Genomic DNA, 24,962 nt, shown 5'->3' on the forward strand with positions numbered 1-24,962 from the left:
CGGGTGATAGAGCTCTTTGTGATATGAGCTATCCCCCAAGGGGTTGGACTTCTAAAATTAATGACAGAGAGCAGCAGAGGGCTGCCTTAATTATAGGAGTTGGGTCCCTGAGCTAGTGAGAATTCCTCTCCAAACCTGCAGAGAAAAGCAGGGGCCTCGTGGCGTCAGATGGCACACGGGAACTAAGACGACACATCCAGGGACAGCAGGGTTCCGCCTCCTACTTCCCATAGCTGGGATTTCATTGAGTAATCGGAAGGTGTGGGTGCTATTTTTGTCTTTGTCTGCTCCCCAGTCTGTCAGTTAAGGCTGTGGCTGGCCGCCTGGGGATCCTTCAGCCCTGCAGCTCCCCATATACCCAGATACCGGGTGGTTTGCAAAGCAGGTTCCTCAGCACAGGTGGGCCCAGAGCAAGGCGTGTGACCATCCTGTTTCCTTACACACCCGCTCAGGCCAGGTAGGGCTCAGGACTGAGCCGTTAAACCCACATTTTTTTAAATAACAATTTTGAGAACAATTCAGCAGCTTAACACTGAGGCATGGACACTCTGACTCTGGTGACCCTTCAAAAACTGTGGTTTGGGAAACTTGACCCATCTGGTTTCAGCCTGACCCATCTGGTTTCAGCCTCCATGTTGCTCCTAAGAAAGACCTTGGGTAGATAGATACTCCAAAGAGAAAATATCTCTGTTAACAGCCATTGAAACCAGAGAAATTTCTGGCAGGGTGCTGCCAGTATGACTGCTTCTGTTTTGTTCTGGAGTACTGATCTGGTCACCAGCACAGAGCCCTGAGTGCTACTGAGAGAAACGAGAGAGGGCACACAGCTGCCCTCCATTTTGTTTTTTGCTTCTTAATTGATGGATGGATAATTGGTGGGCCCCCAGTGACAGCCTCTGTTTTGAGGATCATCCCCTCTAGGATGTACTTAATCAGTATTTCTTTACGTATTGAAAAACACATTTTTTCTTTGTGAGCATGTTGTGTGTTCATGCATGTTTGCACATATGTATGTGTTCACGTGTGTGTGTTTGTGTGTTGGCGGGTACATGGGTGGAAGCCAGAAGAAAACCTTGAGTTGTTCCTCAGATGCCATCTACCATGGTTGGGCTGTTGTTCTGCGATAGGGTGAGACAGTGGTCTGGTACCCATCAAGTAACCTGGGCTGGCTGACCAGTGGAGCCCAGAGCATGTGTCTCTGCTTAGTGCTGGGAAGGCAAATGCCAACCCAGCTTGCTTATGTGGGTTCTAGGTCTGCGTTCAGATCCCCATGCATCTACTTACAGAGCCATCACCACAGTCCCAACACATTTCTCCCTTCACGATTGGTGAACTTTCTTCAATGGCCGTGGTTAGATCTGCTTGACAGAGACATTATTCTTAAGAATTGTCTAAGGGATCAGGAAGTCAGATGGCTCAGAGGATAAGGGCGCTGACTGACAAGCCTTAGGACCTTGAGTTCCATCCCTGGAACCCACAAAGTGGAAGGTGAGAACTGGCTCCCACAAATGGCTTTCATACTTCCACATATGAGCCACGGTGTGTAAGCGTGTGCACATTTGCCCGTGCACAGTGAGTTAATGAGTAAAGAAATAGTTTTAAAGAACTGTCTTGGGTTGACTTCATCAGTGACTTAAGAGTCTGGACTTCCATGACTCAGTTTCCTGAGCCTGAGGGGGATATGGTGCTGTTACTTGTATAGTAACACCTCTGAACAGCGACTCTGACCGCTTAGTCGGAATACTGGCAGGTCTTTTCAAAACATGTCAAACACGGTGCTGGCCGGGGAGGGTGCAGTCCTCCAACGTCCCTGCTTTTATTTTATACTGTTAAGATCTCGCCCGTGTCCTCATCCCTTGATGAGGGCTTGGCTTCAAGGAGGCCTCCATTCACAGCTTCCTTCCCACCAGAGCAGAAGAGCTGGCCGTGTCAAGAGCGCCCTCTTGAGGACACACTTGTCCAGGCTGCAGCACTACTCCTTTGCCCACAGCTCAGCTCAGGGGAAAGGAATGGCTTTACAGGCACAGCGGTATGAACTCAAACTGTGTTTGTCCCTTGTCTCCATCAGGTCAGCCACCACCCGCCTATCTCCGCCTGCCACGCCGAGTCCAGGAACTTTGTTTTCTGGCAAGGTAATGTGCTGATCCATTTGACCCTCTCCACCTTCATAGCACTAAAGGTTTTGTTTTCTCTGGGGATCACTCCGTCCCCATTGTTTGATCTCAGAACTTTTCCTCACTTTCCCCCTATAACTTATCTCACTTATTACAGGATTTATAGTGTTCCCAGCTTTTTGGCAGAGGGTAGGCAGCAAATAGATTCCTTGCTTTTTTAAAATTTAAATCTTGTTTCCAAAACTACAGTTGACATGTGACATATTCATCTTTGTTTTTATGAGTATCTTTTACCTACTTAACTCCCCCTTCCCAATTTATTTGGTGTCTGTGTGTCTGCACATGCGCGTGCGTGCGTGCGGAGGTCAAATGATATCCCAGGACTGGGCTTTCATCTGCTGTCATGTGGTGTTGAAGGACGGAACTCATGTTGTAAGGATTGGTGACTTTCCTGCTAAACCATGACACTGTCCTCTTGGTCTTTGTTTGTTTGTTTGGTTGGTTGGTTGATTGGTTGGTTGGTTGGTTGGTTTTGTTGTTGTTTCAAGTGTTGTTTGGAGGTTTTCTTCTGTGTTTCATGGTTGTTGTTCTCTTGCTTTGTTTTCTTTTGTCTGGCTTTGTTTTTCCTGCTCTCAAGAGCATAGCCAAACATTTAGGAAAGGCAAGCACTTATACCACTGAGGTATAGTCTTGGTCCATCTTTATATTTGGGGGTCGGGGGTTGGAGGGTGATTTTTGGTATTGAAGTTTCTAAAACTTATATTTGGAGATGGGTGAGATGGAAAGTTGCTCTAAAAACAATGCTTCAGATTTTTCCAAAAATGAGTTAGTTCTGTTAAATTTTCATTGGTTCACAGGGTTGGGGTATAGTAGGAGAAGCTGAGCATCTCGGGTTTTGTTTGTTGGAAAGAGCACTCCCGTAGTCCAGGCTAGCCTCAAATTCACTTTATAGACTAGGATGGCTTGGGACTTCTTATCCTCTGGCTTTACCTCCCGAAGTGCTTGGCTTCCGGGCATACTCCCATACCTGGTTTATGCAGTGCTAAGGACTAAACTTGGGTCTCGTGCACTATGCAATTACCAAACTGACTTACATCCTCAGTTCCTAATCAAGTTTTAAAACATTTTCTTTACTAGCATTGCCATTTGGTTCCCATGCCGTCTTTATACACACTTCTGTGTGCACATATATGATATTTAAAACTGCAAGAGCACACTGTTTAATACTTCCCACCCATCCTGCTCTGTTACCCACTTACTCTGTCTGGAGGTTGTTAATATTACTAGTTGAAAAATAAAAGTTAAGTGTTTCTCTCTCTTTTTAAAAGACTTATTTACTTTTATTTATCTGAGTACACTGCAGCTGTCTTCAGACACACCAGAAGAGGGCATTGGATCTTGTTCCAGATGGTTGTGGGCCACCATGTGGTTGCTGGGGAATTGAACTCGGGACCTCTGGAAGAGCAGTCAGTGCGCTTAACCACTGAGCCATCTCTCTAGCCCAAGTGTTTCTTTTCTTTAATCTTTTCTATCGATGCTTCACCTGAGATTTGTCTGCTTTTTGAGAAAACCCTCTGGAAATGTTCCTCATAAGGCTCCTAAGCTTCCGCCTGATAAATCTCATTGGCCCTGTAAGTGCTGCTTCTTTGATTTCATAAAGTCTGCATTTTTATTTTTAGCAAGAGAGCCTTCTCAAAATCATTTCCTGGGTGATCCCACCTGTTTCCTAGGTGTAGGATCCTCATCTTCCTCATCTCATCTCAAATTTCTCTGCCCTTTAACTGGGTTGTTTAGATCATTTACATTTATTGTGTTTATAGATGTAGTGATTTAAGTGTGCCTTGTTTTTTATTTGTCAAATCTGTTCCTTATCTCCCCCCTCCCTTTCCTCTTTTTATGCCTTCTTTTCTATTAGTTGAACACTGTCTGTCTGTCCATTTTACTGGATTATATCTGTAGCTCTCTGTTTTATGCCTTAGTTGTTACTTTAGTTACTTAAAGATACTTTATGTATCTTTAAGGTACTACAATCTGCCATCAACTGGCGAAACAGCAAAGCAAACCTGATCTTTGGAAGATTGTGCATGTTACAAGTGTAGCAATGTGTTGTTATTATCTCTTCTCAAATCCAATTCTCCATTTTCCAGTTTTCATACCAATTTTATTGAAAAATATATTCATACACTATATTGTTTACCCACTTAAAGTGTCTAACTTTGTGGTGTTTTAAAATTAGCACAATTAATTTTAAAATAGTTTCATCAGTCCAAAACCAGCTTCTTTGGCAAACACGCTCTCCCAGTTTCCTTTAACTTCACCATTTGCAGTATTCCGTTGGAGGAGTCCACCCACCTGTCTCTCCTGGACCACAGCCACACTTCTCCTAGCTGCCCTGCCTCTGCCTCTCCCTACAGTTCTTGTCTCAGTGCAGTGAATGGTCGGGTCCTGCTTCCCATTCTTATTCTCCCTTCTCTCTCAGTGTCAGCATCCACAAATTAGGACAGCTGACATCACTTATAAATATTCCCTTCTTTTCTCAGCCTGTGTCTGTTTGCTGCTCCATTTTCACTTCTCCCCGTATGAATGCGCTGCCCCACAGCTGTGGGCTTGACTCACTCATGCTGCCCCCTGAGCAGCCGCAACCGCAGCTTCTCTTTCCACCTTACTTTTAACCCCTCCTGCTCATGTCCGTTCTCTGTATGGCTCTGACTTTTCTGCAAGTGTTTGTCTTGTTCCCTGTATGTTTTCAACTTAAAAAAAGACTTATTAGCCAGGCTTGCAGAACCATTTCTTCAATCTGACTCTCTCTACCCAAACCCTTAGATAATCTCAGACCTACAGGACACAGCCACAGTGGACTCTCTTCTACCTCTGACCCTTTAAATACTATTTTCCCAACACTGATTTCTCTATGCTCCACAAACTCATTTGGATTCTACAAAACCCTGTTCATGTGGCCCCTTCTGACAAGCCTCGTTCAAGGCCTTCCGTAGACATACCAGCCTTCCCTTCTGCCCCCTGCTCCATCTCACGCTACAGCCCAGTGGGATAGCCTGTGGCTACAGCCCAGTGGGATAGCCTGTGGCTGCAGATGTGAGCCTGACTTGTTTCTGCCCCATGTTCATGCTGTTGACTCTTTCAAGAGGACTTTGTCTTACAGCCTTGCTTTCCTGGTTCTGGTTTTGGGTGCCCAGCTGGCATTGCTAGCACATGAGCGATTACCTCCACTAGAACTAATTTGACTGTGACAGTTACAGAGCGACCAGTCTCTGTCTAGCTGTCTTGTTCAATATGTGATATTTGATATCTCATTTCAGATGTGAGATGGAAAAACAAATTCTGGGGTAAATCCATGGAAATTGTCCCGATTGGTACTACCCATGTGACTCTGCCTGCGTAAGTTTCTCTGTGTTTGGAATGTTAGCTCTCAGACAGAAATCTACATTGGGAGCAGGATGCTCACCATTCCCCTGGCTTGGAGATTAAGCTTTTTCTCTTTTCTTCACCTGTTAGTGGGTTCAGGTAGCCTCCCCTGGCAGGCTCAAAGTCTATTGATTTCTTTAACGGGATGGAAATACCCACTTCTGACAGCCGCTCTCTAAACTGAGGTGGTCATTTTCTTTATAATTGTGGTCCAGTCTCCCTATCAGAATTCCATCAGAGTCCCCCAGGCTGTTGGGAATCACATGCTGCCATGACCTTTAACCTGAGACTGTTGGTCAGGCTACCACACCTTTCTTGTCACTAATGGCCCTCACCTGCCTCATAGGACGCGTGGGAAAATTAGATGTCATGTATAAAGCACTTAGAATATCGCCTACTATTTCCTCACAGTTGCTACTTAACTCTGTAAGCTGTGCCTGAGTTATTTTTTATGAAAAAGATATAATGTGTAATTAGTAAGGCGTGGGAGCCTGTCTTCCACCCCATGCTTCCTTCTAGTGGCTTCCCCTTCATAGGGAACTCTCCATGCTTCCTCTGTGGAAGGGAGCGGCTGGTGGTCCAGAAGGGTGACAGCTGTGGGGGTTTCTGGCTCAGGAGCCTCAGCTCACATGTCACTCTGAGACGTATCTGACGTGGGGTCCTCAGCTGAGGGATGCATTTCCTGCCTCATTGTATAAAGTAAGATGGCTGCGACAGCCGTGGCTAGCCCTACTGGGAGCCATCTTTGACTGACTGTTCTCTTTCAGGTTTGGAGATCACTTCGAGTGGAATAAAGTGACCTCCTGCATCCACAACATCTTAAGCGGACAGCGCTGGATCGAGCACTATGGTGAAATTGTCATCAAGAACCTGAGAGACGACTCCTGCCACTGCAAAGTGAACTTCATAAAGGTACCTTGAGTGAGCGCGCACTGATGCCGGAGGGCTGAGGCAGTGCCCGGTGCCCAGGGCACGGGCTGCCTTCCACTCTCTCACCTGCCTGCCTCTCCTACCATCTGCCCTCAGGGCAGGGCAGAGCCTGGGACACTCCTTCATGAGTTGTCCTCTGACCATGACACAGATAGATGAAGATGTTGTGCTAAGTGGATAACCCAGACGTGAAAGGGCGTATTCTCTATGAGTCGGGTGACGTGAAACCCAGAAGAGCCAAGTTCATAGAGAAAGAGAACGGGGTGGGGGTAATCAGGGTCCGAGTGGAGGGGAGGATAGGGAGTCTGTGTGTCGGGCTTGGGTTTGGAGTTTCTGTTTGGGAAGGTGGAAATGCTCTAGAAATAGATAGCAGGACAGTTGTACAACACTGTAGATGTACTTCCTCCCTGTTGTTGAGCTGTGACTCTAAGAAGTTAAAATGAAGCGGACTTGGTGGGGTGTACGTGTAATCCCAGCATTTAAGAGGCTGAGGCTAGAGACTTGTGAGTCAGAGAACAGTCTGCGCTGTATGAGACTCTGGTATGGAAGAAAGAGTGAGGTAGGGGACAGTTGTGCTTTGGCGCGAGAAGAGGCATGGCCAGCTGTGCCTTAATGGAGCTTTTCCCTCTGTGAAGGGAAAATGGCGCTTGGTGCTCCCAGTGGCTCAAGCACTTCCAGCCACCCGCCCGGGAACCCTTTGGATCTGTGAATAAAACACACACACACACACACACACACACACACACACACACACACACACACGCACGCACACACACACACACACACACACACACACACTATTACACTAGCTTATTTTTGAAATGCCTTGGCTAGCTCAAAGGCTGGGCAGTTGTAATCCTCTGCCTGGCTGTCATAGATTTCCCTCCAGTGATCCTGACTCAGCACCCTCTAAATCTGTGATCTCTCTTTGCTGCCCTATTCCTTCTGAGCGACCCCCTAGTCTTTGCTGCCCAAGATGCTTCTAGGTAGCCCTCCCAGGGGCGCATTCTTTCCCTCTCACCTACATTTCTGATGGTTTTCTTTTTGTAGCTCTGAATCTGATCTGCCTCCTTACCAAACCTGGTGATTCTCCTCCCCCCTCTTCCAGTTTCCCTCCTCTCCACCCAGCCATTGGCCGTTAGCTCTTTATTGATGGATCAAAAACCATTTGGGAACAAAGACCTTTTGTGTTTGAACAGGCAGATTCCCGACTAATTCAAAACGTTAAAACCAATCCCCACCATCTCTCACTTCTCATCTTCTCAAGTAGAAATCTGCCTCCTTTCAATGACCCACAAGGCTCTGCACCGTCAGCACTGCCCACTCTCAACCCTGGAATGCACATGCATACGCAGTGCATTCACATGTATGACGCAGGTACATGCTCATGCACACCCTTAGGCATGCACATCCTCATTCCTTCCCAGCCCCCGCCCCTGAGCCCTCTCACCACTGTCTGCCTCCTCAGCCACTGACCATACTCCACTCTTGTTTCACTCCTCCCCCACCCCACCTCCTCTCCCCAGGTGCTGATGTCACCACCTCGCTCTCTCTCCAACTTTCATGATCAAATTTTCTTCATTTTTTTGTTAGCACAGGAGTTAGTTTACTCATTATTTCTTTACCTGTCTGTCTGTCTGTCTGTCTGTTCTCCATACCCTCCTTGTCACCCCCAGTTTCACATCAGTAAAAGTCTGGTTGGTCCTAGTCATCCTCCAGCCCTGGCTACCACTTGATTCGAAGCACAGAGGCTCAGACCTTTACAGAGAAATGAAAGGGCCACAAATTCAAGAATAGATGTAGGGTCTCTCTCCAGCCTCCTTGATTTTTTTCCCCACCCCTTTCCCTCCTGGACTCTTCTTGCTTTTAAAACTCTCTCTTGTGCATAAAGTTGCTTGAGAGCAAAACCCTTGTCAAAGATGTTTGTACCTAACTGAGATCAAAATCCTGAGGGTGACTTCATCCAATCCTCTGCACCACGTATAATCCACAAGGCATTTGTGAGGCTGATTGGGGTTTATATGATAAGTTAGAAGTCAAATGAGGTTGCAGACAGGCATAAAACTAGCAATGACTATTTTGGGGACAAAATTACTTTGTAGAAAGTTTCAAAGTACAAAAATACTTGGGAAGCTTTGCCTAAGTGTTTTTCAGAAAGAAGCCAAAGGCAACAATGTGTTCGTCTAATCCAGGAAGAATGGCCGTCCACATCTCCTCAAAGGAGGGTGCACATTAACAAAGGAGTTAATGTGTTTGCATCCAGGCTTGCCTCAAACTCAAAGCAGTCCTCCTGCATCAGCCCTCAGAGTACTGAGAGTCCTGGTGTACACCACCATACCCCACTTTACAGGAAATATGCTTGTAGGTTTTGGAGACAAGCATTGGATGTTGAAAGAATTCAGCCACAGATGCCAGGCACCTTTGGGGGCGTGGCCGTCTCCTCTGTGACTTTCCATCCAGTCATCGACATTGGATTCGTTGATAAATGTCGTAAATGGAAATATCCGGCCCCTACTACCCAATAATGGTCTGGGCTCCTTTCTTCCCCGCCACTTTTACAAGGCTGGAGAACTCACTCTAATTTCCCTATCTCGGCTCTGGCTGGGATGTGCCCACTTCTCTGCATTTTACCAAAGCTTGGAAGGGGAGAAACTGATCAGGCAGAAAAAGACCTGGAAATGTCACTCAGCCTTCCCGCTTCACAAAGATGGCTTCTGTTTCCACTGGAAATAGCGCTGGGGTTTTTGATTTCTGGAGGAATGCCTTCTGTTCAGGAAGGTTTTTAAGGGTGGCCAGGTAGTTGGAGATTTCCAGAGCATCGACTCTAGGGAGTTGGCGCTCCCTCTGCTGGCTGTCTGTGGTACTGCGTAAGCAAGGCCGGGTCGTGCTATGGTCCTGGGAGAAGGAATGAGCCAGGACTGAAGCAAAGTAAGCCACAGCAGGCAAGGCTGCCTCGCAGACCGCCATGGATACATGCTGAGGCTTGTACAAGGGCCCTGCCGCTGGGACAGGCCGAGAATGGGGGAAATAGTACCAACTGCATGCAAATGACTGTTTTCTTCAAGGAAAAAGAATTATGAGTTAATTTTAAATTGCAGGAGTGAATGTTCCCAGGCCTTAGTCACAGTGACGTGCCTGGGGCAGCTGCTAATGCACTGGCCAGTTAGCACTAGCAAACGCACTCGCTGCGTGGCAGCGTCTAAGAACCAAGTTTTGTGTCCCTGTCGCATGAACGTAGAAAGGTACAGAGCCCGCCCAAACATTCGTCATCCGGTTACAGAATACAGACCGGAAGTTACCTGCAATTTTCATTAGATAGCAGGAGTTTTGTTCTGGTTTGGTTTGGTTGATTTTGTTTTGTTTAAATTCAGAACCTAGATAGTCTGTGGCACAGGCTAGGAAGTTCAGAAATAAATCTACACGCTCATAATAATTAATTTCAAAAAGGATCCCAGTAACACATGGTGAGAAAGGGCAGTTTCTTCAAGAATGCTGTTGGGACTACGGGATTTCCACATGCAAAAGGGAAGTATTTGTAATCTGATACAGTGTTGATGATACAGTGATACAGTATAAATCACAGAGTGAAACTCAGTTGCAAGAAACAGTGGAAAAATGGAGAGCTGTGTGTGGGGGTGCACCCCAGTCAGACCAACCTTTGGGACTCAGGAGAGTAAAGTAAAGCAGGAGGACACTGCAAGAGCTTTATGGGCAGATCCCATCTCAAAGTAGATGCTAGAAAAAGTGCAGTGAGCTGGGCTTGAGGTTGAGGCTTTTGTTGCAAGCCTGAGGGACAGAATTTGGCGTCCAGAACCCATGTGGTAGGAGAGAACTGACTCCTGAAAGTTACCTTATGACCTCCATGGGTGTGCTGTATCACACACACACACACACACACACAGAGAGAGAGAGAGAGAGAGAGAGAGAGAGAGAGAGAGAGAGAGAGAGGGTTTTTAACAAGGACCAGTGGAGTTAAAAGCACAGCTCAGTGGCAGTGGCCCTGCCTCCCAGAAAAGGGGGGAACAAAAGTACCTAAGAAGACATCCCTAAAAGCCAGCCGTGCAGACAGCCAACAGCTAGATGAGTGGATGTTCAGTATCACTAATCGTTCAGGAAACACAAATTAAAACCACTGGGAGACGTCACCTCACTGCTGCTTGGAATAGCTGTCACCAAAAAGATGACACAACTGAAGAGTCAGGAGACCTCGCACATTGCTGATGGGAGTTAGTGTGGCCTCTGAGGAGAGTGGAGCTCCTCAAAACCCTGAGCTTCTCTGGGCCCTGCAGCCCCACTCCCGAGTAGACGGCCAAAGGACACGAAGACTCAAAGAGCTATCGCACTCCCGTGTTCATCGAAACGCTGATCACCAGGGCAAAGGGATCATCAGCCTAAGGGCTCTCAGCACGTGGATGAGGCGCAGACTCAGATGAGGGCTGCGGGGCCATGGAAGGGGTGCAGCCCCGTCATTTGCAATAGGCGAATGCAGTAGACACTGTGCAGAGTGAAATAAGCCGAGCCCATAAAATACCACATGACCTCATCTGTAAGTGGAACTAAAAATATTGACTCCTAGAAACAGGAAGTAGGGTGTTAGTTACCAGAGGTAGGGGTAAGGCCTAGGGAAATTACTGATCAAAGGATACAATCTTCTGCAAAGTCAAGAGAACCATTAGCAGTGTATCTATAGACTCGAAAAATGCCAGCCACTTTTTTAAGTGCTCTCACCTAAATAAATGTGAGGTAAAACGTGCTAATTAGCTTGAGTTAGCCATTCCATAGTGATACATAGATAAAAACATAAAATTTGTGTTTTGTTTACAAAATAAATAACCCGTAACTGGCCATATAGAAACACTCTTACAGCTTTTTTTCTTTCCCTTGAGACATTGTGTCATTTAGTCTGTAATTAGTGAATACCGGAGTCCCACCCAGACTGTTCTCGTCTGCATCCTAGGCAAAATACTGGAGCACTAATGCCCACGAGATCGAAGGCACGGTATTCGACCGCAGCGGGAAGGCTGTGCACCGGCTGTTTGGAAAATGGCACGAGAGCATCTACTGTGGCGGCGCCTCCTCCTCCACGTGTGTCTGGAGAGCAAGTGAGTGTCCACCAGATCCCAAGCATAGAACAGACGAGCGGCTTCCTCAGGGCAGGGGGCATCACTAGGAAAGGAGTGGCCTAGGCTTCCCAAAGCATGCAGGGTCCCCGGACTGCTCTAACCCCCAAAGCCTCCCTGTCTCCCTTGTAATCCCAGGACACTCCCCCTGGAGCAGCTGTGTCAATAAAGCTGTGGAAGCCCAGGCTATACCAGCAACCCTTTTGTCTTTGTATCTGAAAAGAGCCTGTTTCCAAGTTGAGGTTGTTTTCTTAAACCATTGTCCCACATATCGAGCAGGGAGGAAGAGGAGGACAAAAGAGCTTCTGACCCTACATCTCCCTTTTCTCAAAAATAAAAACTTGGCAGGAATCCCAGCCAGTGTGTCTTTGCAGCACATCAGTCTGAAGTGGGTCCCAAACCATCCCCATGCTAGTTGTGGGCATGAGGGAAGGCTCGGTTCACCTGAACTTGGTCTAGTGTTCCATTAGATGTGTACAGATGTGGCTGTAGGGCCAGCGGTGTCCCTTTCAGTGGGCTGCAGCCACATCTTCCTCTATCTTAAAGGTTACTGTGGAACTGGATGGTGTCCCAGTAGTGTGTGTGTGTGTGTGTGTGTGTGTGTGTGTGTGTGTGTGTGTGTGTGTGTGTGTGTGTGTGTGTGTGGCACCCACAAGTCTGCATGGACAGTCTCTCATTTGCTGAAAACTCTCACAGATCACTGTCAGATCTTTACCATTCTTCCTTGACTTTGTCTCCATGTGGACCTCCAGCTCCTCTGGCCTGTGTTGAAGGAAACCGTCTTTACTCTGGTGGGTGGGGTCTCAGCTGGAAACCCCATGGAGCTGTGTTCCCATGCCCAGGCCTAGGATGAGGAACACACATTGGGATTAGCTGCCAGAGGGCCTTGAAAAAGCTTCCAAAGGTGTGTCTGTGGCAGAGTTTATGGAAGACATTTATATGTGGATGTGCAACCAGCAAGTGTTAGGACCGTAAGGGAATTTCTGCATTGGATCTCCCTTGTATATACCTGACCCTGATTCTTAGCTAAGATCAAAGTTAGGGCAAACTAGAACCTAAAGTTCTAACCCTGGGATTCGAGATTTCCGGGGCTGAGATGTGGTGAAGAAAAAGGCAAGGAGGAAAGAAAAGAATACTCGTATTGACCGCCCTCGGCTCAGCATGGTCGCAACTGCTAGGAAGTTCTAGGAGTTTGCTCTATGAGCTTGGGTCTTATGCAATGGGAGTCTAGCTGGTTAAGAAAAGGTCTACTGGGTTTATTTATTTGATCTTTAAGACGCTGTTGCATGTGTATATGTGTGTACATAAGTACGCATGCATGCGTGCGTACCTGTTTGTGTGTGCGTGTGCGTGTGCATGTGAGATATGAGTGAAATGTAGAAGTCAGGACAACTTTGTGCAGAAGTCGGTTCTTTCTACCGTGTAGATTCTGAGCTCCGTACATCAGTCTTGAGTGGCATCTCAGTGGGCCCCTCGTGTGTATATTTGAATAACAAATTCTCTGATAGTTCATACAGTACAGATGCTTCACAGCACTGAATAAATTCACTACAGGACCAAGGCAAAGAGACTGAGAGCCCGAGATAGAAAACTCAGACAGGAAAGCCTACAGAGAAATACTCAGTAGCTGCTTGTTAGTCAGAATATTTTAATCGAAACGGAACAGCTTAGAGTTAGAGAGAAAACCTAGCTGTCCTGAGATGAAAAAGGCGACGGAATTAAGCTAACATAAACGAATTGCAAATGAGACCTGGGTGGCTTATTTCTCTTTCAGATCCCATGCCGAAAGGCTATGAGCAGTATTACGGCTTCACACAGTTTGCATTAGAGTTAAATGAAATGGATCCTTTGTCAAGGTCTTTATTACCACCCACCGACACTCGTTTTAGACCAGATCAAAGGTAAGGATGTTTTTCAAAGCTCTTTCTCTCCAGAGACATTTAAAACAATCTACAAACAGTGGCATTCACAACTGCCTGGCCCCCTGGAGTCTGAGGCTCTTACTGTCCATCAGGAACACAAGGATAAAATGGGGGCTTGAAACAGCTTCTCAGAGGGGCTGGAGCCTGTGCTTCCTTCCACCTCTGTGTGGTTTGGCCTTCACACATCTGTAGGGACCCATTTCTATTGAAATACCGGGAAAGAGGAAGCAAGGGGTGAGGGCTATTTTAAAGACTTTCACTGTGTGTAGTAATAAGGAATTTACTGTTTATTTGTAATAACGAAGGCACCCAGCTCTCCTGACCCATCCATTCCAATTCTTTTCAGTGCATTGGGATCTCACTTCTGACTCTGGGCTTGCTATTCATGAGTCGTGCGGTCTATGACAAGGCTTCCCATCTTCCCCAGCCTCAGTTTCTCACTCTGTAAAACAGATTAATCTCTCCCTGAACCTTCTGTAATGGAGACTCAAAAATCTAAAGGCCACACGAAAGGAAAGATGACTGTGTACAATCTAGTCTTTTTACAAAAGCCTTGATGACGTGATTGAAACAGGTGCATAGCTGGGCTGGAGAGATGGCTCAGTGGTTAAGAGCACTGACTGCTCTTCCAGAGGTCCTGAGTTCAAATCCCAGCACCCACACAGTGGCTCACAACCATCTGTAATGAGATTGATGCCCTTTCTGGTGTGCCTGAAGACAGCTACAGTGTACTTATATATAATAAATAAATAAATGAATCTTCAAAAAAAATGAATCTTAAAAAAGAAAAAAACAAAACCAAGTGCATAGCCAAGTTCCAAGATACTGATCCACACAAGTCTGTATAACCTTACAGTGCAGATTTGGTCTAGAAATCAGGAAGACATCACTCGATAGGGAGAGAGTGGATGTGGGAGAATCAACAGTTCACAGACAAGAAACTCAAATATTTCTTAAACATGGGGCAAAAACCAGGCAAAAATACCATTTCTTAGATTGGGGGAAAAAATATGGCTGGTAACAGCATGCTACAGTATAAATTAATATATAATGTGAACTATGTTATAATGTAAAAGGGGGTATATAAATTGCTTCAACTCCCTATAAAGTATAGTTTTATAATATATTGATTAAAGACTCACTCTTTTGTCCAACCATCTTAAGTCTGGAAGTTTCTTGTACAGATACACTTCCCAGTGTGTGAATGGTGGTTGTCCAAAGTTATTCACAGCAACACTAAGAATTACACTAAAAATAGTAGGACCAACCTAATGTCTATATTTAGAGCATATAGTTAAGGTATGGCCATCTTTAAAAAAAAGATGTCCGACCTTACTGTGCACAGATCTCTAAGATGTGTCGCTGAGTAAAAAGCAAAGTAAAACAATGCTGTTTTGCCACTACTTGCACAATTAGAATGGAGGAAGGAATAAGAGTGTGTATTTATATTTGAAAGATGCGTGAATGTATTTATATTTGAAGAAATGAACAGTGTGGAGCTCCTGTGGTGGGAGAGTGGGGGAAGAAGAACACACACACGCACACACACACACACACACACGCGCACACACACACACACACATACACACACGCACACACGCACATGCACACACACACACGGATTTCGCGGGTTTCTCTGGATACAGAGTTTGAACCCTGTAACTATCACCTGCTCACAGGGCGTCATCCTCTTCCTGACTCAGAACGTGACATCGTGGTGGGAAGAAGACTGGCGTAGGGGTTTTGAACATCCAGTCTTGGTCACAGAAGTGGCTGGTTATTATTTCTTCAGTGACATTCCTTTCCTCTTTCCCAAGGCTTCTAGAAGAAGGAAACATAGAGGAGGCTGAGGTGCAGAAGCAGAGGATTGAGAAGCTGCAGAGGGAGAGGCGGAGGGTCCTGGAGGAAAACGGTGTGGAGCACCAGCCCCGGTTTTTCAGGTTCGTGCCTGGAGGAGGTGGGAAGCAGGAACGTGGCTAGTCTTTTGGGACAAATGCCAGCTTCTGCATGACCATGGCTGTCTTGAAAGGGTGTCTCCCTTGCTCCTCCCCAGTGGCTCAGCAGTGCCTCCCTGAAGCAGCAGAGAGGGGCACTTTCAGAGCTGGCCCCAGGGCTGGGCCATCTTGTTAGCATTCGCAGCCTAGGCTGCTTGCTGGCATATGTAGATCACAGAATGGCGGGCTAGTTGATGCCAGCCCTGCTGTAGGATTTGAAGTACCTGGGCCTCACATCAGCAGTTCCAACACACTTGTGCTTGAGTTTGGAAGGCCACATTGGTCTTCACTCTTAACATAACTTTCTGGAGCTAGGCATAAGTGACTTGCCGTCATACTAATAATCCCAGCAAGAGGGATGCTGGGGCAAGAAGATTGGAAATAGTTTGAGTCTAACCTGGGCTATACTGTGAAACCATGTCAATCAATAAAATCAATCAACCAATCAACAAATAGTTGAGAGGGTCTTGTTTAAAATACATGTAGAATTGTTAAAGGGCTGTGAGCAATGGTAGCTGTTTATCCTCTCTCTTCCCTATTGTAACTGAGAAGAAACAGAGGCCCAGAGAATATTGGGAGGTTGAAGAGTGACCAGGGGGAAACTTCCAGATGAGGCCTTTGCCTCTCCTGACAATCTTGGCAGGCGTCTGTGTGATTTAGAGGTTTTGTCGCAGCCCGAGTAGCAGATGCAGCCTGTAGGGTTCACTCCTGTCCGACCTCCAGTGCCTTATTGTTCGGTGTGGCCCTGGGTTGGGTTATTGGTATAGACAAGGGCAGCAGCTTTTGGAAGGCTGTGCAGACTCATCTCAGCACCAGGACAAAAGTCTACATTCCAAAATACTGAGAGAGCCAGTCCCAGTGTCAGACCTGTAATCCTGTGTTAACTCAGGAGACTGAGAGCAGGATTGCAAGTTCGAGTCCAGCCTAGGCAAGTTAGTAATGACAATGAAATCAAAACCCTGCCTCTGAAGAAGAATTAAAGTAGCACTGAGAACGTTGGCATTATTCCTCGTGGAGTTAATGGCAGCCTAACTGCCCATCAGTAGGACAACTGATGTAGGAAAGCCCCAGCTGTTTAGAAAGGAATGGGAACCCCCACCTCTGAGGCCAGCAAGCTTTCCCACAGGCAGCAGATGGTAGCTGCTGCTGGCTTGGCAGGCCATAAGGCCTCAGCCATTACTCCAGTTGTTCAACATGAAAGCAACCATGGATGATATTTAAAGAAGAAGGTAGGGCTGGGCTCTAATAAAACAGTATTTCAAAGATTATGAGGGCTTGGCATGTGGCTCATTGGTAGAATTCTTGGATAGCATTCATGAGGCCCTGGACTTGGTCCCATTGTCACAAAACACACACAAGCTGGAGGCTGAATTGGGCCCCTGAGGAACAACGAAGACAGATATCACCTGCGTTACTATATGAGTGAGCCCCAGTGTAGACTGTGGTGTCAACCGCCCAAGGGCTAGAGCACTGCCCAGTACTGTGGAAGGGAGCAGGGGCACTGTGTGCAGCACCCGTGCTGAGTGAAGCTGACATTCCCACCCAGGAGCAGACGTGAGGTGGGAGGTGGGGCTGACCAGAAAACGCTAGCTCTGGGTCCTCGTGTGCCCTTTGAATTTCCAACCACCTCTTCCCCAGAGCTGCAAACCACAAGTTCTCTCTCCAGACCGTTAGGGCCCAGTTCCTCTCTGTCCGCTCTATTCTGCTTTGTGCTGACTTAGACTGGCTGTAATCAGTCCTGTTGATTGGGGAGTATTTAGTCGTTCCCAGTGTGGTGGCTATCAGAGAGAGGATGGATGGACATGGGCACGTGCGTGCGCGCGCGTGCGCACACACACACACACACACACACACACACACACACACACACACACACACACACAGATGTCTTTTAGAAGCACTACCTTCCCAGCTTCTAGGCTTAAGAAATATATATATGAGAAGTAAAAAATGGCTGCCAGCCTTCAGACAACACTCGAATACCAACACAGGAACAGTGAATTGTCTGGAGTGAGGTGGGCAAGCATGGAAGGAGGGATGGAGAGGAGGTGACAGCCGACTCTACAAGAAGCTCTCTGTCTCGTCTCTCACAGGAAGTCCAGTGACGATGCTTGGGTGAGCAACGGGACCTACCTGGAACTGAGGAAAGACCTTGGCTTTTCCAAGCTGGACCATCCGGTCTTGTGGTGAAATGTAAGGGAGAGAGAGAATCCCTGCACTTTGCCCACAGTTGCTTCCGGAAGCAGCACACGCCTGTCTGTACGTTTAAACGATAGCAGCCAGAACGATCCCTTGTGCTTAGCGTAGCATCGTGAGCACTGGAGTATATACTTTTCTTCAGTAAGTCTCTTTACAGTTTCAAGTGTTATCACGGTTGTTTATATGAATGTAGAACGCCTCGGTATTTCTTTTTATATATAAACTATTTAATAAAAATGAAAGGTTGAATGTTAATGTGTGGGTTACAAAAAAAAAAACCATTTAACACTAATTTTCCAAAGGTAAGGGGGAAAATTCAGATTTATGCCTTATAAAATCACACTGGAGAAAACAAAATTTCCCAGGTGCGCTAAGAAATAATAACACCCAGGGCCACTCGCCCATGCATAGCTATCCGGGTCTAATTGGGAGCTGGGATATCTTTCTGCCTCAGGCAGCTCTTCGATTGCTCATACAGAACAATTCTGCTGGTGCTGAAGTGCCAAGAATACTGTCATCTCGTCTTCGTGGTTCAGGAATCTGTACAAAGTTAGTGGGATGCCTATTTTTTGTGTAAGGCGGGTATCACCCAACCGGAAGAAGTCTTCTCTCCCTCAAGTTCTGTTGCCTTATGTGTAAAACTGCACCCAGCTTGCTTAGAGAAGTTGCCTTCATCAGAGAAGACTCCATTAATTCAGTGTCCCGATGGCGTCCTAGGGAGGCAGCAGGCATTTTGTTTTTCCTCAGTAAGAGCTGAATCCTTTAAAAACTTAAGAAACTACTTTTGGCTTCCTGCCCCACCCACAGCTTGCAAGCCCTCCTTTTGGCCCCAGTTGAGGACGAAATGTCTCTCATTTAGTATAGACAAACTATAACAGCCCACGGCAGTGTGACCTTCTAAAACTTCAGCGAAGTCACCGGTGGCTTTAAATAACCTGGCATGTTGTTTCTCCACAAGGCTTTGGTATTCTCTACCTCTTACCGAGCACCGTACTTTTGACCTTGTATAGACAGTTTGACCATCTGCCTTATAGACAAACATTGCTGTTCTTCTGTGTTGTCCTCTGAGAAAGCTGCAAGGGTTTACCTCTCTCCTTGACTCTCTTCTTATTTGTGATACTCTGAGTTCTGCATCTGTCTCAGATAGGAGCTACCAAAGGGAAACTGTTGTTCTTGTAAGTGTCTTACTTCAAATCATGATATTAGAATGAATGTACCCAGTAGCTGAATTGTGTTACCAGAACAACTTTGACTTCTGCCCAGAGCACATTAAACCAAAGACTGATTGCTAAGCCTTTGATGCGAATGTCTATAGCAGTTCTATAAACACTGCGTGTAATGACAGGGTAAAGAGATTTCTATAGAATGCATTTGAGGGCCAGCGAGATGGGCTCAGCAGTACAGCACTTACCCAGCACTGAGAAAAGTCTCCAGGACCCACTTCAAAGGTAGAAGGAGAGAACCAGCTCCGCAGAGTTGACCCGTGTCACACCAGATAACCGACGGGACAGCGCGAAGTTTTCACAGTGGGGCGTTGAAGGTGAATCAGTAGTCTTTGGAGTCTACAAGTGACTGTCATTTTAAGCAACTCATTAAATATTGGTTCATTTATTCCATGTTATGGATACACTGAGATGAACCAGCGGGAATCTCATTTCCATTTCTAAGTAGCTGGATGGTGCCACCGGTTCTTTTGTCCCTGTTTTGTTTTTTTTTTTTTTTTCTCCTTTTCAAGTGTTTTTTTTTTTTTTTTCGTTATCCACATTTTGACCACAGGCTGGAGATGTAAGAAAGGATCTCAGCAGGGAAACGAAACCTCGAGGACAAATGTGGGATTTTAGTAATACTGGCTGTGAAATAGGCCTGCTTGAGAGGCTGCCCCAAAGGAGAAGGAAAAATGACAAAAACCACAAAATTAAGAATGTACCCCCAGGGTCAGTACAGCCAGTTACTTGAAAATTCTTGAAGTATCTCCTGATATAATTTCTGTTGGCTTCGAGCTTTAATTTGGAACCACACAAACAGCTGATCCAAATGTCTCTGCTGTAGTCACCTTATTTGAACCAGGGACAGGAATGAACAGAGTATGTTCCAGAACCATGTGAAAGCTCTCTAAGTCACCACCAGTGTCTGGATTAAGAGCTTCCGGAGATGCAGATGGTCAGGAGGTGCACGCTGTTACTTGAATCTTAAAACTCCTTGCTGGAGGGAGGAGGCTGCTACATTCCTCCTGTCCTGTCTAACACACCCTTCCTCCAAGTTTGTATGTCTAGGACTTGGGTATTTTCATAAGGAAAATAGAATTGTGGGTATTATTTTGGGAAGAATTAAGATAGTTTTAATCTTTCTGAACTGACTTTCTCCAATACACAATGCCAACCGCTGCCCTCTTTGATGTGCATGTTTTAGCCCCTCTCATTCCAATTATCCTGTTTCAAGTTTATGGTGAGTTACAGTTGTTTTCCTAGTAGTGGGACCTTGTGCTAACCACACGCTGCACCTCATATATTTTCCTTCTCAGCACTCACAACCCTGATCTGCAAGGCATCATTAAAGAATGAGTATCTTCGCTGTAGCAAATGAGGGGCGCACTCTCCCCCACAGGCCTTGTGATGAAAGCCTCAGTGCAGCTTCTTCCTGCAGTTCACATCTTGTTGCTAGGATGCTCCTGGTACTTACTAAACATAGGCAGTTCACCTCCCAGACACCAGGGGGAGTGAGGTACTAACAAAAGAGATGCAGTGCACCTCCCAGACACCAGGGGGAGTGAGGTACTAACAAAAGAGATACAGTTCACTTCCCAGACACCAGGGGGAGTGAGGTACTAACAAAAGAGATGCAGTGCACCTCCCAGACACCAGGGGGAGTGAGGTACTAACAAAAGAGATAGAGTTCACTTCCCAGACACCAGGGGGAGTGAGGTACTAACAAAAGAGTGAGGTACTAACAAGAGATGCAGTTCACCTCCCAGACACCAGGGGGAGTGAGGTACTAACAAAAGAGATAGAGTTCACTTCCCAGACACCAGGGAGAATCTGGTACTAACTAAACATAGGCAGTTCATCTCCCAGACACCAGGGGGAGTCAGGTACTAACTAAACAGATGGATGCAGTGCGCTTTTCGAGACACTAGGGGGAGCCCGGTACTAACTAAGCAGCCTTAGGAGGGTTCTTGTACTAACCAGATTGTGGGGGGGGGAGGGGTTCACTTTACTTTAAATACGATTACCTACTAAGTAGCAAGAATGCCCCAGCAGTCCCCAAGCCTTCCAGTGCCTCTGGGGGCTTCCTGAGTTTTTTAATGTTAGCTCCATTTAGGCTTCTGTTTTCCTCATATCCTATTTTTTAATTACTTCCAATAAATCATTTGCTCAGCCTTCTAGCACTGCCATTCCTCTGTATTTGCCAGATTTATGATGCATTGTTTTAGTCTACCCTTAAAGAAGTCAAGCCAAACGTAGAGGTGAGGGTTACTTTACTTTTTACTGTAGGCCTACTGTGTACACCCCAAGCTCTCTGAGGGACTGTAGCCATCAGAGACTGTCCTCACACCCTCTAGCTATCAATCAGAGCTATACGGTTTTCTCGTCATCTTAGGAATACAGGCTACAGTGTTCGGTCAGAATTTATTCGAATGTCTTTATTTTTAATACCAACATCAGCATAAATCTATTTTTGCTAGTAGATCAAAGCTATTTTCTCACGCTTTGTTTTCTGTCTTGTATCGATCTGTGAATCTGGTTATCTTTGTTGAAAACCTACATATCAAATGTCTCTGCAAATCAAGATGGTCTAAAGTGCAAGCCGGTTTTTTGTTTGTTTGTTTTTGAAACTGGGTTCAGGGGCTGCAGTCGTCAGAAGTGACTCAATTGCTTCATTTGTGATGAATTTTTTTATCTTCCTCTGTTACCCCACAGGATATGCTTTTGGGGGAAATGATACTTGTAAATCTTCTATTTAGCCATTTGTAAAATCTAAATCCTACCACACTACCCGTACCCCTTTTGCTTCCCCAGAGGCTCCTTTTCATTTGCTGTCTCTCCGCCCCTGTGTAGCTCACGGACTGAGAATAAAGAATACAGCAAAAACTGCCTTTGTCTTTATTTTTCCCGGTTGTGTGTAGCTGTGGTTGATGGAACGGGCAACGAGATGTTGCCTAGAGTCTGTCTGGAAGAACGCAGCTGCTCACCTAAAGAAATGGACACTAAGACAGTGAACATGGGAAGAACTGGGTGACTGGAGTCTTCTTCCCAGCATTTCCCAGCATTCTCAGCTCTTGGAATAAGCAGTAGGAACTTGAGGGAGGTCACCTCTAGTTGAAGGATCACCTACTCCACCTACCTTACTATGCTGTGGCAATACCATTTTCTCTGTGTCAGAACGTGAAATGGAAGAGTGATAATTGACTATGCCTGTGTAGTCAAACCAATCGTGACTGACCCATCTCCCTGTCCACGGTGCGTCCTTGAGCATTCAGTGAACTTCATTTGGTTGAAGTTGGTGTGTCCCAGCATTGTTTACCGTAGAGTGGTGTTAAAGGATATTTGAAAAGCAGCCTAGGAACATTTACAGTTATTAGCCGCTATTCGTTCATATAGGTATTAAAGCATCATGGTCCAGACAACTGAGAGACAGTTTGGAGAATATATGTCAAGCCATTAGTTAACACTTTTAATCATGTTCTTACTATACCCATAAAATACCAGTGTCATTGTAGTCATGGACATCAGTAATGAGCAAGCCAGGACTATCTCCTTAGCTGACATTCTCCTACACTTCATAACGTGGGCCAGCCCAACAGGTTCAAGAGAATTAAATGAAGGGCCCAGAGCAAGTGTGAAACATGGGAGATTAACACAGCAAGAAGCCCTTATGGCCTCAGTGGCAGTTGGAGCTCCCAGAAAAGAAACACCATCTGGAGTGTGGCTTTGAAGGTACATGCCACTTTGCTAGACAACCCTGAAATGGCTGGAAGAGCTCTCCCCTCCGAGGTTTCAAATCAACCATTCATATAATGATTTTAATGAGCTGAGAGGAGACTCTTCTTAGCTGTCATTTAAAGTCACAGACTGGGAAAGATATGTTAATTAAGACTCTTAAATTTGGAGAAATTTACACACAGACAAAATTTTCCTCAGGTATTTCAAACCTAGACAACCCAGGGCACAGTATTGATCAGCATTTTAGCACCACCATGGGTGTGGGACACAATTGTACGCTGCTATAAGAACAAGTTTCTTTTCATAGGTTATATATATATACATATATATATATATGTGTGTATATATACACACACACACATATATATATATATATATATTGTTTTATAGTATCTTTGAAGTTGAAAGTGGGGACAAGATGACATTTGTTTTGACTTGGTTGCAATGGTGTGTCGCTTGTTGCCCAGGATGGACATTACAGGTGAGTGCTTCCGTGCCCAGCTCTTGCTCAGAAACTTTTCAAAAGGGCTGCACAGAAGGGGGACACAGCTGCTGCTGTGATGGAGTCTTGGGGGACACATTTATGGAGCAAAAACAGTTCTAAACCCAGACATTTCCCTGCCTTAGAAGTCACCCATCTGGTGGCAAGCTGGTAGGTTAGTCAGTCATCACAGTGTGGTCAGACGGTTCTGTTGCCCACATTGTCCATGGAGAGGTGATGGAAGTTCCTCTAAAGTGGTGACGAATCTAGAGGAAGTCTGGATCTCAGTGAGAGGGAAGAGACAGGAGGGGCCCGACACTAAAATCAAACCAACTCATCCTGCTTGGCCTAGGTCATTCTCTGTTCTAACATTGAGTCCTGCTAATCAGGAGCTGCTGCAGTCTTAGATAAACTGAGATAACTGGTCAACCTGCACTATTGAGCTGTCATATAAGCTCTAGATGTTCTACTAGAACTCTAGAGAGAGGCTGGGGCCAGGGGTATGGAACAAAACAAGCCTTCCATCCTTACTAAACCACTGGGATTCCTTTGTTTATACATCATCATGATCTGCCTTTGGTCCACATTGGTCTGTTGACCACATGTCTGAAATACAACCAATCTCTCATTCTTTCCACAGCCTTTTAAAAAAAAGATTTACACACACACACACACACACACACACACACACACACAGAGAGAGAGAGAGAGAGAGAGAGAGAGAGAGAGAGAGAGAGAGAGACATATGCATGCACATATACACACACAAACTCACACACATGTTCTGATCCCCTGGAGCTGGAGTTTTGGCAGTTGTGAGCTGCCTGACAAGGATACTGGGAATTGATCTTGTGACCCTGGGAGAGCAGCAAGCACTCTAAACCATGATCCATCTCCCTAGCCCCCACACAGCCTTTTCGAAAAGCTTTTGAGGAGAACGGAAGGGGAAAAGCTGGAAAAGATCCAAGATATGGCAATTTTTCTTTCTTAAAATCTCATATGTTCTCAAGAGAAATAGATTTTGGCTTCACTCCACCAAAAAAAATATTTGAACCAAAATAAGTGAGTACCATCAGCTTCCTGAGACTTGTATCGGAGTCCTGAAATACACTTAGGCTCAGCTGTTTGCTGGGCTGTGTGTCAAGGGTGGCTCTGGGAAGCCACACTCAGATATTGGCTAGGAGGGATTCTGCTGGTTAGTGAATGAACAAGGCTAGCCCCAGAGGAGCCAGTGATTCCCCAGAAGCCTGGCTGTTCCAGGAGAGCACTTATATGAAATCACTGGCTGTCTTAAAAAAAAAAAAAAAAAAACCAAAACAACAACAAACCAGAGTTGGCGTGCATGTAGTGGACATACATACATTCAGGCAAAACACTAGACACATGTATTTGAATGCTTTGACCCATGGGGAGTGACACTCCAACAAGTGTGGCCTTGTTGGAGGAAGTGTGTCACTGTGGGGGCGGACTTTAAGGTCTCCTATGCTCAAGCTCCATCCAGTGTGGATCCAGTCCCCTTCTGCAGATCAGGATGTATCCTCAGCTCCTTCTCCAGCACCATGACTGCCTGTATGCTGCCATGCCTCCCACCATGACAATGATGGACTATGCTTCTGGGACTGTAAGCCAGCCTCCATTAAAGGTTGTCTTTATGAGAGTTGCCTTGGTCACGATGCCTCTTCATAGCAATAAAACCCTAAGACAGAAGTTGGTTCCAGGGACCGGCATGTTGCTGTAATAGGCCTGACCATGTTTTTGTTTGAAGGAATTGTGTATTTTGGAACTTTGGATTAGGAAAGCAGTGGAATGCTTGCAGTGTGGCCTTACCACTAGGAACAT

General features: G+C 45.9%; 1 protein-coding gene across 1 annotated transcript in view; it reads left to right on the plus strand.

The window, feature by feature from the left end:
* The window catches only part of Osbpl3 (oxysterol binding protein like 3), a 78,092-nt gene extending 60,135 nt beyond the window's left edge, over positions 1 to 17,957 (plus strand). Inside the window, exons 16-22 of the mRNA XM_032906537.1 lie at positions 2,069 to 2,132; positions 5,432 to 5,510; positions 6,305 to 6,449; positions 11,425 to 11,569; positions 13,362 to 13,488; positions 15,327 to 15,449; positions 17,597 to 17,957. Of these exons, the coding sequence (XP_032762428.1) occupies positions 2,069 to 2,132; positions 5,432 to 5,510; positions 6,305 to 6,449; positions 11,425 to 11,569; positions 13,362 to 13,488; positions 15,327 to 15,449; positions 17,597 to 17,693 (780 nt within the window). The 3' untranslated portion in view covers positions 17,694 to 17,957. The remainder of the gene's footprint in view (positions 1 to 2,068; positions 2,133 to 5,431; positions 5,511 to 6,304; positions 6,450 to 11,424; positions 11,570 to 13,361; positions 13,489 to 15,326; positions 15,450 to 17,596) is intronic.
* The last annotated feature ends 7,005 nt before the right edge of the window (positions 17,958 to 24,962 follow it).

This window comes from Rattus rattus, chromosome 6 (assembly GCF_011064425.1).
Source record: "Rattus rattus isolate New Zealand chromosome 6, Rrattus_CSIRO_v1, whole genome shotgun sequence".
NCBI classification, from domain to species: Eukaryota; Metazoa; Chordata; class Mammalia; order Rodentia; family Muridae; genus Rattus; species Rattus rattus.